We start from the raw sequence: 16,456 nt of genomic DNA on the forward strand, positions 1-16,456 counted from the left end.
GACATTTCCAATAGAAATACTGTACATTTATTGTATATGACCCCTATAATTACTGGTTACGCAGCAGATACACATTTTATTTAGGCCTACAAAACCTACAATTATTTTATGGAATGATTTGTAGGCCCCATATAAACTACTACAAATGTCCCTCAATCCCCTCCTTTATTTGAGGAAACTCGTCTATTTGCAATTCATGATACAGAGCTCACAAGAAATTCAGAGAAGGAAGTCCTCCAGATGACTTATACACCTATTTGATAACTGTGTGGTTGAGTCAAGAGTGAATTTTGAAAATGCTCTAAATTATAGTTATGTATTTGATACTTTATAGTTTGTTGACAATATTAATCTACATTTACCTAAGTGTAGGACATGTTTACTTAAGTAAAACAATATAATGGGTAATTATTCCACCAAACAAGTCTGCACTTTTCAACCACAACTTTACTCTAAGTCTAAGGCATGTGCAATATTAATACACCACAAAAAAATATTATGTCTGTATATATTGTAGATTTTTTCCTTAGTTAATATTCTTTACTGTTTATTACTTATTTACTTGTTTATAATACTTGTTTTGATCCTGTTTGCACTATCCACTATGCTGCTGTAATCCTGTAGATTTCCCCGCTGCGGCACTAATAAAGGATTCTTTTATTTTAACGTTACTTGATTGCTTTTTTTTTGCCTTCACTAAAATAAATGCGATGGAGGTTTGATATTCAAGTTTAGCGCCATCATCGCTAGTTTTTTTTAACCAACTGTACAACAAGCAGGACCGAGACAGTGAGTGTCCAATAAGATACTCCAAGGAGTTTACGGCAGCCAATGTCCGACAGCCGGAGCCCGACACACAGGCACAGAGGCATCCTTCTCACAGCCGAAGGACCGCGCATTAGCGCTGCTTTTCCTCCCTTTGTTTGAGACGTACCGACGCAAAGATGGCTTCATATAGCGCTGTAGTAGGGGTAAGCATGATCCATGTTAACTTATTACACACAGCGACTTGTGTGGAACTGTTGTGAATGAAACCGTGGGCTGCGGTCAGTTTTGCACAGTATACATCTGCGTATAACCTTGCAAATTTAGTTGCATGACGGAGCTGGATAGGATGCTAACACAATAGCAAGTTTTTGCTCATGTTAAATACAGTCTTGCTACTTAAGTTACCTTCGCAGACATAACCTTCGGCCATGTGTAATAACCCATACCAGGTTCGATGTATATCACCCGATGACCAAGCCAACTATTACGTCTGGGTTATCGTGACGTCCGCTAATGTGTTGCGAGCGACTCATAACGGTAGCTAGCCTGCTACGTTCGCTACGCTAGCCCCGTAATGGAGGCTGAATGGTCTGGTCGTGTTGCTATGATAAAAGCTAACAGCGGCTAGAAGGTGAGCGTAGGTTAATGGTGCTGAAGCAGCATCGGTACTGTGATGCAGGCGGAGCATCCTTCCTTGCCTTTATTGCCACTTTTATTGACATTTATAATCCATTAATCTGCAATATCCAGACACGCCACTGAGGTTAAACCGAGGCCCGTTTAGAGGCGCGTGGTGGCATACCGTTAGCCTTTGTTCGCAATCAAATCAGCCATTTTAATAATCGTCTCATGAAATTAGCAGTGTGTCATGCCAGCTAAAGCTAGCTAGCCTAGCTAAAAGGCTATCGCCAATACCAATAGGACACAAAGCGAGAGCGGACCCACAGTGCCTAGCCTCTAGCGATCAGTAAAATACAGTGGAAGCTAATGCTAATCCAACGTTACTCATCTGCATGCTATTTGAATGGGAGGCGAACGTAACTAGATGATATCATCAACGCTCCGTTCTGTTTTCACGAACTCTACCAACGGCTATATCACCGTGCACACATGATGGAGATAAAGCACCACTAAACTGAATGCGTAGTTGAATATTAAAGTATGCATCATGTTGGCCTCTACATACAATGGGTTATTAGTCATCCCAGACACCCTCCTCCCACCACCCGATTTAAACAATAGATGGAACTGACAAAGCAAGAGGGGGACAATTGACTAGGGATATATTTAGATATAGCCACTGCTGCATGATGAGGATTGGATGCATATCTCTTAAAACCTTTTTTTCTTTTCACATCTATTTAGCGGTCCAAGATGGCAAAGGATCCTAGGAAGCCAAAGGGCAGAATGTCCTCATATGCCTACTTTGTGCAAACATGCCGTGAGGAACACAAGAAGAAACATCCCGATGCCTCTGTCAACTTTGCAGAGTTTTCCAAGAAATGCTCTGAGAGATGGAAGGTGAAATACATTTCTCTCAATAGCTATAATCATCGTCTTTTTTATTTTTTATTCTCTGAATCCAATATTTTCTTTCAAGTAGCGTATGTCTTCTAGATTGTTTGAAACTGCTTTTTATCTTCCCAAAGACAATGTCACAGAAAGAGAAAGGCAAGTTTGAAGATATGGCCAAGCTAGACAAGGTGCGTTATGAGAGGGACATGAAGAATTACGATCCCCCCAAAGGCCAAAAGAAGAAACGGTACAAGGACCCCAATGCCCCCAAGAGACCACCGTATGTACCATTTAAAAAAAAAAAAAAAAACTTTCTCCACACCAGTTATTTTTTCTGACAGTTGACAAGTGGATTATGATAACTTATCTGACACATTATTTTCCCCCACAGGTCTGCATTCTTCCTGTTCTGTGGAGACTTTCGCCCCAAGGTAAAAAGCGAGCATCCTGGTCTTACCATCGGGGACACAGCAAAGAAGCTGGGAGAGATGTGGAACGGCTCATCTGCAGAGAACAAGCAGCCGTATGAGAGGAAGGCAGCCAAGCTGAAGGAGAAATATGACAAGGTGAGAAGACAAAGCTGGCCTTGTTTCTGTGAAATTTTGCTGTTGTCTTTTTTACTTTGAAGCACGTAAAACTGTAGGTTCCTCTGTAGTGCTAAAAACACATTTGTTGCGCTCTCCATAGGATGTCGTTGCTTACCGCACAAAGGGCACAGTGGATTCAGCCTCTGCTGCTACAGCCGATGATGAGGAGGAAGAGGAGGAAGAAGAGGAGGAAGATGATGATGACGATGATGACGATGATGAGTAAACTGCATATGGATGGGAGTTTTGTTTATGCCATATAATTCTAATATACTCAATTCACCATCTTGAAACATAAGTCAGACTGAACAAGAACCTGTGTATATTTGATGTTTTTAAGATGTACAGTGTTATTCTCCTTTTCCTTTGTAAAGTTAACACTACATATCTTAAGTTTGAGATTTTTTTTAGTCGTAGATCTTTATCCCCTGCCATATTATGTAACAATTTTGTAGGACAAAAGTCAGTATGAAAGTAACTAGTCTTTAGGTGTTACAACTCAAAAATTGATTTCTGAGTTAGTAGTCTATTTCTCTTTATTTTCAAAAAAAAAATATTTTTTTATGTGCTGTCCCAGTGTCTTTTTATTGTTCTTTGAATACCACTCTAATATCAAACACAGCTGTTGAAATTCAAGAATGTCTTCAATAAAGGTCGTTTTTTTTAAAAAAGAAGTTTGTTTTTCTCCATCTCAACATCTCCCAATGTATAACATGTAGCCTTCCAAGTATTCACATAAACATTTCAAATATTCTGTGGTTTGACGTTTTTCATTTAATAAGTATAGCTGGTGGCTGCACAAGTGAATAAGTGCAAAGTTTAAGTCAACAGTATAGTAGAAAAAAAGATATTCTTAACAGAAATGAGATCAACTCGACAGCTTGGTTTTTACTGGAGCGAAGCAGCATCTGAGTATTATTACTATAATAATAGTTAGAATCACGATTAGAATGACTTTCAAATCACAGGCAAATGGCTGATTTCAAAAGATGTCATCAATCGGTGCTCTGCAGGATTATTGCATTTACCTGGATATAAGGAAATAGGAATTTCCAATGGTCTTTTGGTGCATAACAATAGATATGCAAAGCAGCGCTGCAAAAGTCTAGAAACATGAATATGAGCTAGGATAGAAAAGAGCACAATAAAAATATTGCAAAATGTATTGCATTATTATACATCTTTCTTTTCAATAAAAGTGCTCTAATGCTTTGGAAATATGCAAAAGTTTACAGTACAATGTATGTTATCTAACCTGATTTGTGTCCAATCATATTTTAGGCTCCCTCTGCTCTATTTAGTTTTTTCCCCAAATAACCTTGAAAAGTGAGATGTTGCAAATTGTACTGTAGTTTAGGGAACCTAAATCCAGAAGGTGGCGCCACGGTTAAGTAAACTGTAGAGGATATGCAGTTCCAAGTTCAAACCATAGTTAAATTGGTTATTGTGTGTCATGCCCGCAGTGCTCAGTCCACATGGACTCATAGGACACAAAAACTGTTGCATTAGTCAGACATCAATTTAACTTGACATCGTAAACAAAGAACTTTTTCTTTTGTCCCAAACTCAACAAATGAAATCAGACAAAAAAGGTTGCCTCCCTAAAACGCTAACGGTTCTTAAAATCAATTAATCCTTCCTGTTTCTATAGCTAATGTTAATGCAAATTAACTGTTGCCTAAATTCAGCTTCACATAAGGTTCTGCACCAGTTATGTTTGTACCAAACATACAACATAGTGCATAAAATGTCCCCATAATATATTATTGAAAGGGTATAATTCAATCTGAGAAGACAAATAATAGTCATATTAAAGAATTAGTAGAGTTATTTTGTGACGAAAGGAAGATAAATCCAAACTGTTGGCTGAGTTATACTGGCCACATTTAAAAGAAATTAGGTGTTAGTGCACCTATTCAAATCTCTCCTATGTGTCTGGAGAAACAGTCTCTGTGTGCACTACCCCAGTGAGACCCGGCAGAGACCTTTTGTGATCCTTTGCTGCGATAGAGTTCCCTCTGTGTGTAATTGGAGACAGTCTCACAGTCCCGGTGGCCTCACAGTCACTTGAAAAGGGGTTCACATGTCCATTTATCAGGCTTTTCTCAGCAGCGTTGACCTTTGCCATACAAAGGACTGTCCTCTTAAAAGTGTTAGCAAATATGAATGAGCGGGTCTCACAGAGAAACAGGCTTTCCTCCTCAGTGTTCCTGCAAGTAGAGAACATTAAGATTATAGCAGTTGTTTTTCGGGGAAAAGCAGTGCTGATGGTCCAGTTATGTGTTATAGTAACAGCAATTCAGTAAACCATCAATGTAAAAGTACTTTGGCAATGCTTGTTATATACTCAAATTAATTGCTCCAAGAAAATGTAATTGAGTTTTAACATTCTGTGCCACAGTGTCATGTCAGCTCTCTGTTGAAAGCTGTGAATCAGAGCAGCAGTTTTCTTTTCTTTTCTCTCCTTTCACCCACTGAATGAACGCCCTGCAGCCGCTGAATGAATTCCTCATCTGACATGCAGCAAGAAAGGCTCCCTCTAGTCTCGGCCACATTACTGCAGGCAACTGTTCAAAGAGTCCATTTCAGCGCTACGTCGAGGAACCTCTGTTCACGGAGAGAATACAAAACAGACTGATTCAGCAAAACATAGTATTATATATTATTACGCTTTTCTTTTTCACTTGCCAGAATTCATTTAACAAAGAAAGCAAAGACACGTGGACTAATTAATTTATAGATTGCGAGGCACGCTTTATTTTGTTATATATGTAACAACAACAACAACAAACTTTCAATCTGCTGCATTCTGGAGACCCAACAGAGTTTTTTCTCTGCTGCTGAATTAGCATAGAATGACGTCAAAGGGGCGTGTCAGTCAGGATTACAAGCTGAGAAGATTGAGTAATCACTGTGGAGACAGCTTTTAAAGTTTTCCTTTTGTTGGACTTGTTTGGAGTTAATGCCGTGAAGTTTCTAGGATCTCACTTTTTAATGCCACGTCTGTTTTGTTTTGCTTATTTTCCCACTTGATTTCACAAGTAAGAGGCACTTGTGAACTTTAGAATGGACTCTACTGGACACTGGAGAAAATACACAATTTTATTGTTTCATTTTCTGGTAAGTTGGTCTCTCAGCTCATGTGTTGCAGCAGTGAGAGATAACTTATTGCAACTTATGTTTTAACATATCAATCACTGTTTGAATTGATTAAGTATATACGTTTATGGGGCATTTAAATGCGTATAATCTTTCTGTATAAATGCTTAAAAAGTTGCCTATTTTGACAAGAAAAACAAGAGTAATTTCTTATTTTTTTCCATGGTTCCTCAGGTGTTTAATGCTACTTCTTCACATGAATCTTCATCTGGAAATACAGTAAATGTGAGCAGTGAGAGACAGTTTGCTGATATCGTCTCAGGGCAGCATACGCCTTCCTCCTGGTATTATACATCTGTCGGCTTACACTCCCATAACAGAAGGCGAACACAGATGGCTCTTTCCAAAACTTTTTATTCATTTGAAGTGAAAGAAGACACAGTACCAGGTTAGTCATCTGTACAGCAAGGCCATGTAAATTAGGCACAAATGTATAATGTTAATTTATTACGTTATTGCTTTTTAAATGCTATTATTTAACCTGTGATTTTATATAATATCCTCGTTTATTTTTATTGGTCAGTAAGATTATTCTTTTTTTAAAATATATTCTCATTTCGAATATCTATTAGAAATGATAGTTTAGGTCCTAATGTTTATGACAATGATATTGCCAAATGTTGTATTTTCATTTCACAGTCACTAGACCAGCGATTGTGCATTATCCATGTGTTGACAGGGACAGTTGTGGGAAAGTTGGAAATGGCGTTTGAGAGTCTCACGCCTATCACATACTCAGTGCAGGAGGATGATGGAGAGAACCTGTTCCTCCTCAGCCCCTTCTCAGGGGAGTTCCTATTATCCCGCAGCCTGGATTTCGAAGCACAAAGATTCTACATACTCACTGCGGCGGTGCAGCAGGGGGATTCACAGGGATCCGGTGTCAGGGTGTACTTCAATGTGTTAGATGTGAACGACAACCCCCCTGTTTTCAGTCAGGATACCTTTCCTGCGTCGCTGCTGGAAGACGCTCGGGTGGGCACTTGCTTCCTGTCCTTGAATGTGTCAGATATCGATGATGGTAAGTGCAAGAGTACAATATAAATACGACATTCAGCAGATGCCACATTTGTTTGGCCCCTGTGGCATTTAAAGGCAAAGTAGAATCCACAGTCAGAAAGAACCCAAAAGGATCAAAATGTTGCACAGCAACAGTGAATACAAGAAATACTTGATTATGATGAGTGTGAAATGGCACATTTATTATTCACACATTTCTTAGCTCGACATGCCACATCTGGCAAGTCTAATCGAGACATGATCGCACCTCTTCTCTATCTTTGTGTCATTTTATTTTCACATTTTCCAGTGAAGCCCCTTTATTTATTGCTAATGAATACTTTATTACTACAATGTTAGGACTTTGAAGAAGGCCCAGTCAATCCTGGCTGATCATTGCCACTCCCTCTCCAAGGTGCTTCTGTCTGGCCGCAGATACAATCTGCCAAGAAGCCGGACTAATAGACAAATTCATCTGTCCCTGCTCTCATTGGCCTTTTAACTAAGTCAATATGATCTTTATATTGTATTTATTGTTAATTATGTGTCTGATGGTTATGTGGTTGGTTTCTGTTGTCTGTACATATTGAAATATGCACTTAGCAGCAAACAGTTCTTAGTGCGTCATGAGCAAAGTGCAACGTTTTGATCTTTGTTTTATACATAGTACACCAAGCCATTATGAGAAGGGCAATCCATCGTTTGTGGTAACATCATGTATCATCTTTTCCTCTCTGCCAGGTGACAATGGAGACTTGAAACTAAGGGTGGTTGGTGGCGATGAGGAGAAGGTGTTCTTCATAAACACAGCTGGCAGTTTGTGCCTGAACACAGAGTTAGACAGAGAGAGACAACCCCTCTACAATCTGACTGTGACGGCCAATGACTGTGTCCAGACTGTGTCTTCACAGTTCACCAGCACGGCGCATGTTATTGTGGTGGTTGATGATGTCAATGACAACACTCCATTGTTTGTGTCAGCCAAAACAGTCAGTACACCAGAGGACACTGCACTTCATTCTGCTATCATGACTGTGCATGCTGAAGATGAAGATATTGGATCCAACGGGGAAGTTTCATATTATTTGAACAACACTTCCGGTGGCAAGTTTAGCATCGATAACAGGAGTGGAAAAATATACCTGGAGGAGGCATTGGACAGAGAACAGGTAGACACCCTGATTATTTCTGTAACAGCCGCTGATGAAGGCTCACCCAGAATGGCAACCATTATGAATCTCACGGTGCACGTTGAGGATGCTAATGACCATGATCCCGAGTTCTCTCAAAGCACCTACAGCTTGACAATCAGGGAGGACATCTCTAGAGGAACGAGCCTATTCCAAGTTCAGGCTCTGGATCGAGACATCGGGACAAATGGACAAGTTGGGTACGTGCTGACCCAGGAGAGTCCGTTTGTGGTGGACGCGGTTCGAGGTGTCATCACAGCCATGGACAAACTGGACAGGGAGAAGGATTCAAACTACACCTTAATCATAACAGCTGTAGACAAGGGGAATATACACAGATCTGCCACTGCTACTATCAGTATTACAGTGTTGGATGTTAACGACTTTGCGCCCCTCTTTACTCCACAAACACTGACCATGCATGTAACAGAGAACGATGAGGACCCCGCTCAGCTCACACGTCAGGTGCTGCTGGTTCATGTTAATCGAAGACTTCATTGAATGTTGATTCCAAAATGTTAATATTGTCTTTTTTTTAACCAGGTATCAGCTTTGGATGAAGATTTAGGCGCAAACAGCCAGCTGACCTATTTTTTACAGAAAGGAAATAGCGACGGTTTGTTCTCCATCTCTCCCAGTGGCACGTTTCAAATTTTACACAGCCTGGACAGAGAGAGGGAATCATCTTACTTTGTCAACATCGTTGCTGTTGATTCAGGTGATTCAGGCCAACGTTAAATGTGATAACTTTATAAAGTGCTGTTCTGTAATCTTTTTTCAACTCTCAGAGTCACATCAACCAGTTTGATAAACCATGATTTACTTTGTCATGTGAAGGATTGATGCCTCTAACAGGAACTCTCACCATACACGTCATAGTGGATGATGTCAATGATAACCGTCCAGAGTTTACTCAGGAAGGCTACAACACCATAGTGTCTGAGGACAGCCCCACAGGCACCGTGTTTGCCATGATAACTGCATCTGACGTAGACGAGGGAGTCAGTGGGGAAATAAGGTAACACGTAAAAAGTCCCTTTAAAAATTTGAGAGCAATGTGGAGAAGTACCGTCTATAATACAAACATAAAATACTGCTAAAGCTAGGTCCATCATGTTTCTAGTGGTGTAGCATTAGGATTACCATTTCTCACACTGTAGTCTCAGTGTATTTGCAGAATATGCTGTACAAGAGCAATCTCTCTCTCAATATATACATTGTAATGATTTATTCTTAATCCCAGTTCACTGATAGACTATTACATCCTTTGACCCTCCTTTAGGTATTCCATGGAGAACCTTGATGTGCCTTTTGACATCGCAGAAACATCTGGAGAGTTGTTTACAACTGATGTCCTGGACAGGGAGACAGTAGCCATTTACAGGTTGATGGTGATTGGCAGTGATGGGCATCCGACTCAGCCTCTGTCAAGCTCAGTGCTTGTTTCTGTTCTCATTGGAGATATTAACGACCACTGGCCCCAGTTTATGTACAGCCCCTATGTGGCCTATGTGCCCACCGAGATGGCTCCAGGTAAGAGTTTTTACTTCCACTTGACAGTTATGTATTTCATCCTGGATAACATGGACCTGATAGGATGAAGATTTTTATTTTATGTTTTTTTTGTCCTACAGGCTCAGTTGTTTGTGCAGTAAGAGCAACAGATGGAGATACTGAAATGAACGCAGAACTGCATTTTTTGTTGTATGGACAAAGTTCAGATCTGTTTTCCATCCATCCACACAGCGGCACTGTATTTGCTTCAAGTGCTTTCTGGAGAACGGAAGATATCATTGTCAGTGTACATGTGGAAGATGCTGGAGAAAATCCCAAATTTGACATCACTACTATCAGCGTCCGGTTTCACAACGCCTCTGAGTTTCCAGAGGTGACTGTGGATGTTCTGATTGATTTCCTCTCTGAGGACGAGCCAGTGGGAACATTAGTTGCGGTTGTCTCTGCAGCGAGCGCCAGAGCTGATCCAGTCTCCTATTATCTCGCTTCTGGAAACTTTGAAGACATGTTTCATGTGGAGCAGTTGAGTGGAGCGTTGACCGTGGAGAACCCTCTGGATTATGAAAGCAAAGAGGAATTTACCTTGTTGATAGAAGCCAGAGACTCCGGCTCGCCTCCTTTCTCATCATTTGCAGAAATTCACATAAACATCAGTGATGTAAATGATAACCTCCCTCAGTTCACCCAAGCTGAGTACAGGTGTGAGGTTTTGGAGAACTCCCCGCCATCCTGGGTTTGTGATGTTTTCGCCATTGACGCTGACTCAGGCAGCTACGGCACAGTGCAGTACACTATTACAGAAGGAAACACTGATAGTTTTTTCACAATTGACCCTGAAAATGGTTTACTGAGCACCACTACAAATTTAGACAGAGAAAATACCCCTGAATTCAATTTAGCGGTTAAAGCTGCAGAGCTAAACAACCCTCTTCATAAAGACATAGCAACGGTTATTGTTGTTGTTTTAGACAGAAATGACAACGCACCTCGTTTTTCACAGATTTTTCTCACAGAGGTGCCTGAAGATTCCCTTGTTGGACACACGATTATACAAGTCACCTCAACTGATGACGATTCTGGTGCCAATGCAGTAATAAATTACTCCATAATTGATCCAAGTGATGATCTGCCATTTAATATTGACTTCACCACTGGCGACATAACTGTTAAAAGACTTCTGGACAGGGAGATGCACGATCATTACATCTTGAAGGTAAACGCAAATGATTCAGCATGGAGCATTAGCACCGACGTCACTATAGTCATTGCAGATGTCAATGATAATAGACCAGTATTTTCTGATCATTATTACAGCGTTGTCCTCCCTGAAACACAAGGTAAAGAGGTGTTTGTCATGCAGGTTCTTGCTTTAGATGCAGACATAGGGCAAAACAGTAAGGTTTTGCATGTTATTGAACCTCAAAATGAGCAGTTTTGGGTGAACGCATCCTCTGGTGAGATCTATACAAAGCAGCCATTGACGTTACATAATACTGCTTTTCAAATCTACCAGTTTACGGTTATTGCATTTGATTGTGGCAGTGTTCCTCTGTACAGTAACACCACTGTCACAGTGAGATTAGAACCATATAACTACTATCCACCGATGTTTTTACCTTTCCAGCCTTTGATTGCTATCCCGTATCACATGGATGTTGGTACTGAGGTGGTTCAGTTCACAGCAATAGATCAGGATGTCAGCAACACCAGCGATGGTATCGAATATGTTTTCAATGGAGGCAATGCATCTGATTTCTTCTGTATCCAAGTCGACAATGGAAAGGTGATGTTAAATCAGAGTTTGATAGAGAGCGTAAATTTGTTTTTCACAGTATCAGTTATTGCAAAAGATCAGGGCATCCCCTCTTTGTCATCACAGACTGAAATCACTTTTGAAATTACTGGGAGGAATCAATTTCCTCCGAGCTTCAGAGAGCCGGATGTGATTTTCTCTGTCCCTGAGGACTTGCCGGTAGGATCAGTAATTGGGAAAATGTATGCAGAAGATAGAGATTACGGTCCCAATGGTGCCATCATGTACTGCATTACCCCAGAAAATCACTATTTATCATTCTCTGTAGGAGAAACAGCTGGGCTGCTCACACTGATCAGAGAGCTTGACTTTGAAAAAGAAGTTATTTATCATCTCCAAATCAAAGCCGAGGATGGAGGCTGGGTCTCTCAAACCGGCATGTTAAATGTTACAGTGGTAGTTATGGATGTGAATGACAATCCTCCGGTCTTTTCGTCCTCAGAGTACACAACGTCAGTGCCTGAAAACTCAGAAATTGGAACAAATGTCCTAGTTGTGAAGGCTACGGATGCTGATTCAGGTGCTGAAATATCCTATTCTCTTATTGCTGGCCATGTGGATAAATTTGCAATTGATTCAAGAAATGGCACTATCACCACTTCGGACTTCTTTGATTATGAGCGAGAACAGATCTTTGATATAACGATTAAAGCTTTAAACATTGGTGGCCATGCTTTATTTAGTTTGGCACACATTGTCATCCAAATCTCAGATGTCAATGAGTTCACACCTACATTCAGGCAAAAAGAATACAACTTTTCTGCATTTAAAAATGTGCCTGTTGGAACTAGGATCGGAAAAGTAACAGCTACAGATTACGACCAAGGCTCTGAAGGTCAGGTGTTTTACCTGATGTTTGGTCAAAGCAAATACATGGGCTTTGAAATCAACAAACTTTCTGGAGAAATATACACAACTGGCAGTTTGAGAAAACAAGGCAACAGTCACGTAGTTTTAAAAGTTCTGGCAAAGAACTCTGGTGTTATCACTGGCATGGACGTAGACAAAACTTTGGTCCACATCAGTGTGATCGACACGAACGATCCACCTGTTTTCACCACTGCACTTTATTTGGCCAATGTTGCAGAAAACAACCTGGTTGGGACACCTGTGATAACGGTGAGTGCTCTGGATGAAGACTCCATTTTGGAGTGGAATAGTTTCTTCTTCAGCATTGAAAATGGAAACACAAACTTCTCTTTTGCCATTGGGCCATCCAGTGGTGTTATTTCAGTAAACGCTCCACTTGACAGAGAACTCAGGCCAGTTTATAATCTGACCGTTACAGCCACTGACAACGGCTCTCCACCAGCCACTGGGACTACGAATGTCATTGTGACTATTGACGACGTTAACGACAATGCTCCCAAACTCACATTCACTGAAGCTCAAGTGAAGGAAAATCAGCCTCAAGGCACAGTAGTTGCCAGATTAAATGCATCTGATTCAGATTTTCCACCGAACAGAGGACCGTTTACTTACTGGTTGGTAAATCCTTCAACAGGAAGTGCTTTTTCACTGACTCCTGATGGAGTTTTATTCACCAGACGGACTATTGATCGGGAACAAATTGCTATACATCACATCCTTGTGGCTGTTAGGGATGCAGGGATCCCTCCGCAATCATCAACAACAACGATCCACATCAAGATTGTGGATGAAAACGATAGCCCTTCACTGCCTAGAAATATCGTAATCGAGGTGAAATATTTTGGCAGTTCTTTCCAAGGAGGGATGATCGGTAATGTCCATCCCGAGGATCAGGACGAGTCCGATACATTCAACTGCGCCATCATAAGCGGACAACTGAATATGTTCATAATACCTAATGGCACATGTGAGCTGTGGTCGCCTCCTTTTCAAGGCGAGGCTACATTTAACATCACAGTCGAGGCTACGGACCAGCTTCACTTCCCAGTCAACAACAGCATCTATGTGAACTACAAAGGTTTCACAAATGCTTCCATAGACAGCTGCATATTATTCTATGTGTCATCATCCTCAATGGAAGAATTTATGTCTAATAAGTATTTGCGGTTTGTGAAAGCTCTGGACAGTCTGTTTAACCTACAGGCCTCTAAGACTCATGTATTTGGAATTAAACATCTTGGCAGTGAAATCCTTCTATTGGCTGCGGTGAAAAATTACAACGGTCAATATCTTAGCAGAGAGGTAGCCATTGGCATCTCTGTAGGCCATAAGAAATTACTAGAAGGCCATAGCAATGTGACGGTTTCTCACATCACAAGTGATCCATGTGTCATCGGCCCTTGTCTAAATGGGGGGGCGTGCAAGAAAAACATTTACATCAGCTGGGATGTTGCTGTTCTGGAAAGCTCGCCGGTCATCTTCGTTTCACCGCAGAAAGAGATTTTTAATTGCACCTGTCCAGCCGGCTTCAACGGGACGCTGTGTGAAGATGATATCGACGAATGTGAGACGAATCCCTGTGAGAATAAAGGCACGTGTGTGAATACTCCAGGAAGTTTCTACTGTCACTGTCAGGGTGGCTTTTCTGGCTCTTTCTGCTCTACTGATGTAGATGAATGCCTGAAGCTGAAGTGCCAAAATGGGGGAACTTGTTCTTCCACTCAGGACGGATATCACTGTCACTGCCTGCCTGGATTTGAGGGTAGACTTTGGTGTATTCAAAAAAAATAACATTATATTGCATGATTAGAATCCATAATCTCTTCAAAGTCACGGTTTTATTTGTTTGTGTTTTCCAGGAGAAATGTGTGAGCACTTCATAGACCACTGTCGATCAACCCCTTGTGTTCAGGGCAGCTGCATCAATTCACAGACAGGATTCTCCTGTCATTGTCCCTTTGGTAAGAATAACGCATAAACAAGGATCTTTAAAGCAAAAGTTCAACATTTTGGGAAATTTGTTTATTTGGGGAAGTTAGATGAGAAGTTCTATACTACCTATCTGTCAGTTAAATACAAGACCACAGCCAGCAGCCGATTAGGTAAACTTAGCACAAAGATGGGAAACAGGGTGAAACTGCTGGCCTGGCTTTGTGCAAAGGCAACACACACCAGACACCAGTACACTCCATCAGAAGGGCTTGTCGGATGGTTGAATAGCTACTAAAACCCCATACCTCCACACCTTTCCGATGTCTCTTTTCTCATTCTTTACGTCACTTTTCACGTGTAACAAATGAGTGCAACACTATAAGTGCCTTTAAAGAGGGACTGTTTGAAATTGTCCGCCATTTTTCCCCAATTAATAAACAAAATCCTTAAAAAAAAAACGCACAAGAGGCATCTCATATGAACAAGCTCTTCTATCTGTGCTCGCCCAAGGAATAGTCCTGCACATAACCCCCTGTAAAACGACAAATTGTGAATTTGCAAATATTTGCAATTCAGTTTTAACTAGTGACCTTTCAGGTGTGCTGTGTTACAACTGAGAATAATTTACAAACAATATGTTCCATCTTTGTTTTAGGAGTCAGTGGAGTCCACTGTGAGGACCACAGTTATGGCTTTGAGGAGCTGTCCTTCATGGAGTTTCCCCCGTTGGATCGCAGGACTAATTTAATCTCTCTAGAGTTTGCTACAGTGCAGAGGAACTCCCTGCTCCTGTACAACCCCGGAGGACCATCTAGCAGGGAGTTTATTGCACTGGAGATACTGAATGGGGCCATACATCTCTCTTATGACCTGGGCCCAGGACCTGTGAGGCTGCAGACACACAAGCAAGTGGCCGATGGATATTTCCATAGTGTCACTGCCAGGAGGATTGGGAACGTGAGTTCTAGATATGTCAGCACATACACAAGGTTAATGAGATGGCATTTTTTTGAATTGGAAATGAAAGAGGTCAATCTGAAAAGACTGATGTCGCACTACTTGCATTTAACAGATGGGTTCCTTGCATGTGGACAACTGCACAGACATTGAGAACAATGGATTTTGTTTTTCACGGCGTGATGGCAGTAGCTTAAAGAGGTGGCAGTGAAATAATAATTCTTCTTTACGCACAATTCATAATTTAATTCTTTGGCCTTGTGTTTAACCTTCATCAATGACCTCTTTCTGTCTTTATCTACAATCAGAACACTAGATGTTGGCAGTAATATGACGTTCGGAGGAACGAGGACTTTTGAATCTATTTTACTGCTTCCTGCTCAGATAAAAACCCACGACTTTGTTGGATGTATTCGTAATGTTTATGTAAATGGCATCCTGCTGAGACCTTCTATGGCCCTTGCAACATATAACATCCTTGATAGGTAAGTATTTAGTATACACAATTCAATTTCCTACTATAATAATAAACTTTGGGGTTCCGAGTCATGCTGGGCACCTTAGTTGTATCACACCACCTCTCTCCCAACTCATTTACTATCATCCTTCTACTGCCCCCACCTGACAAAAGCATGAAAATAGCAAAACATACTTTAAAAACTGTAATATGGAAAATGTCTCTGTTTTTTTGTCTATACATTTCAACAACTTGTCTCATTTTTGTTGAATAAAGGTGTCCTCGGACAACACCATCACCATGTCAGAGCAACACATGTAAGAACAGCGGCTTGTGCCATGACTTTTGGTCTGACTATCTTTGTGAGTGCAAAAGCCCTTTTACCGGAAGCAACTGTGCTAAAGGTAAACATACCTTTTAATAAACAGGACACACTCTTTTGTTTGATTTTCATCAATTTCATAGTACTCTTTTTTCATGTTCTGTCTTCTTAAATAGAAATGTCAGAGGGGCTTGTTTTGCGATTTGATGGGAATGACTACATTGAGTATGTCATCAAGGAGCGATTCAAGAGAGACTACCTGCTAAAAGACTTGTTGGATGATGAAAAAGAAGGAAACGCCAGAGACCAAAATGGGATTAACATAAAGTTTAAGACCCAAGATAATGGAGTGTTAATATTTGTTGTTGGGCA

At 40.8% G+C, this 16,456-nt stretch overlaps 2 protein-coding genes across 2 annotated transcripts in view; both read left to right on the forward strand.

The window, feature by feature from the left end:
* The first annotated feature begins 840 nt into the window (after positions 1 to 840).
* On the forward strand, positions 841 to 3,623 carry hmgb1b (high mobility group box 1b). Its single transcript, XM_031863818.1, has 5 exons — positions 841 to 971; positions 2,134 to 2,289; positions 2,418 to 2,563; positions 2,675 to 2,849; positions 2,971 to 3,623. Exons 1-5 carry the CDS (start codon positions 945 to 947, stop codon positions 3,094 to 3,096), a joined length of 630 nt encoding a protein of 209 aa, XP_031719678.1. The 5' UTR covers positions 841 to 944; the 3' UTR covers positions 3,097 to 3,623.
* A 2,023-nt stretch (positions 3,624 to 5,646) lies between these two features.
* The window catches only part of LOC116392216 (protocadherin Fat 4), a 14,290-nt gene continuing 3,480 nt past the window's right edge, over positions 5,647 to 16,456 (forward strand). The window contains exons 1-14 of the mRNA XM_031863433.1: positions 5,647 to 5,990; positions 6,204 to 6,417; positions 6,709 to 7,050; positions 7,770 to 8,683; positions 8,762 to 8,936; positions 9,056 to 9,236; positions 9,501 to 9,751; positions 9,853 to 14,178; positions 14,276 to 14,377; positions 15,004 to 15,305; positions 15,421 to 15,506; positions 15,614 to 15,790; positions 16,039 to 16,166; positions 16,261 to 16,448. Coding sequence (XP_031719293.1) covers positions 5,937 to 5,990; positions 6,204 to 6,417; positions 6,709 to 7,050; positions 7,770 to 8,683; positions 8,762 to 8,936; positions 9,056 to 9,236; positions 9,501 to 9,751; positions 9,853 to 14,178; positions 14,276 to 14,377; positions 15,004 to 15,305; positions 15,421 to 15,506; positions 15,614 to 15,790; positions 16,039 to 16,166; positions 16,261 to 16,448 — 7,440 coding nt within the window. The 5' untranslated portion in view covers positions 5,647 to 5,936. The remainder of the gene's footprint in view (positions 5,991 to 6,203; positions 6,418 to 6,708; positions 7,051 to 7,769; positions 8,684 to 8,761; positions 8,937 to 9,055; positions 9,237 to 9,500; positions 9,752 to 9,852; positions 14,179 to 14,275; positions 14,378 to 15,003; positions 15,306 to 15,420; positions 15,507 to 15,613; positions 15,791 to 16,038; positions 16,167 to 16,260; positions 16,449 to 16,456) is intronic.

Source organism: Anarrhichthys ocellatus, unplaced genomic scaffold (assembly GCF_004355925.1).
Source record: "Anarrhichthys ocellatus isolate YVR2014 unplaced genomic scaffold, GSC_Weel_1.0 scaffold29, whole genome shotgun sequence".
In the NCBI taxonomy this organism is placed as follows: domain Eukaryota; kingdom Metazoa; phylum Chordata; class Actinopteri; order Perciformes; family Anarhichadidae; genus Anarrhichthys; species Anarrhichthys ocellatus.

What these genes read in the sequence shown, in the direction of transcription:
- hmgb1b (XM_031863818.1), top strand. Translation starts at nt 945, where the DNA reads ATGGCTTCATATAGCGCTGTAGTAGGG. An exon ending in AATGCTCTGAGAGATGGAAG is followed by an intron (nt 2,290 to 2,417) that starts GTGAAATACATT and finishes ATCTTCCCAAAG; the next exon opens with ACAATGTCACAGAAAGAGAA. An exon ending in AATGCCCCCAAGAGACCACC is followed by an intron (nt 2,564 to 2,674) that starts GTATGTACCATT and finishes TTTCCCCCACAG; the next exon opens with GTCTGCATTCTTCCTGTTCT.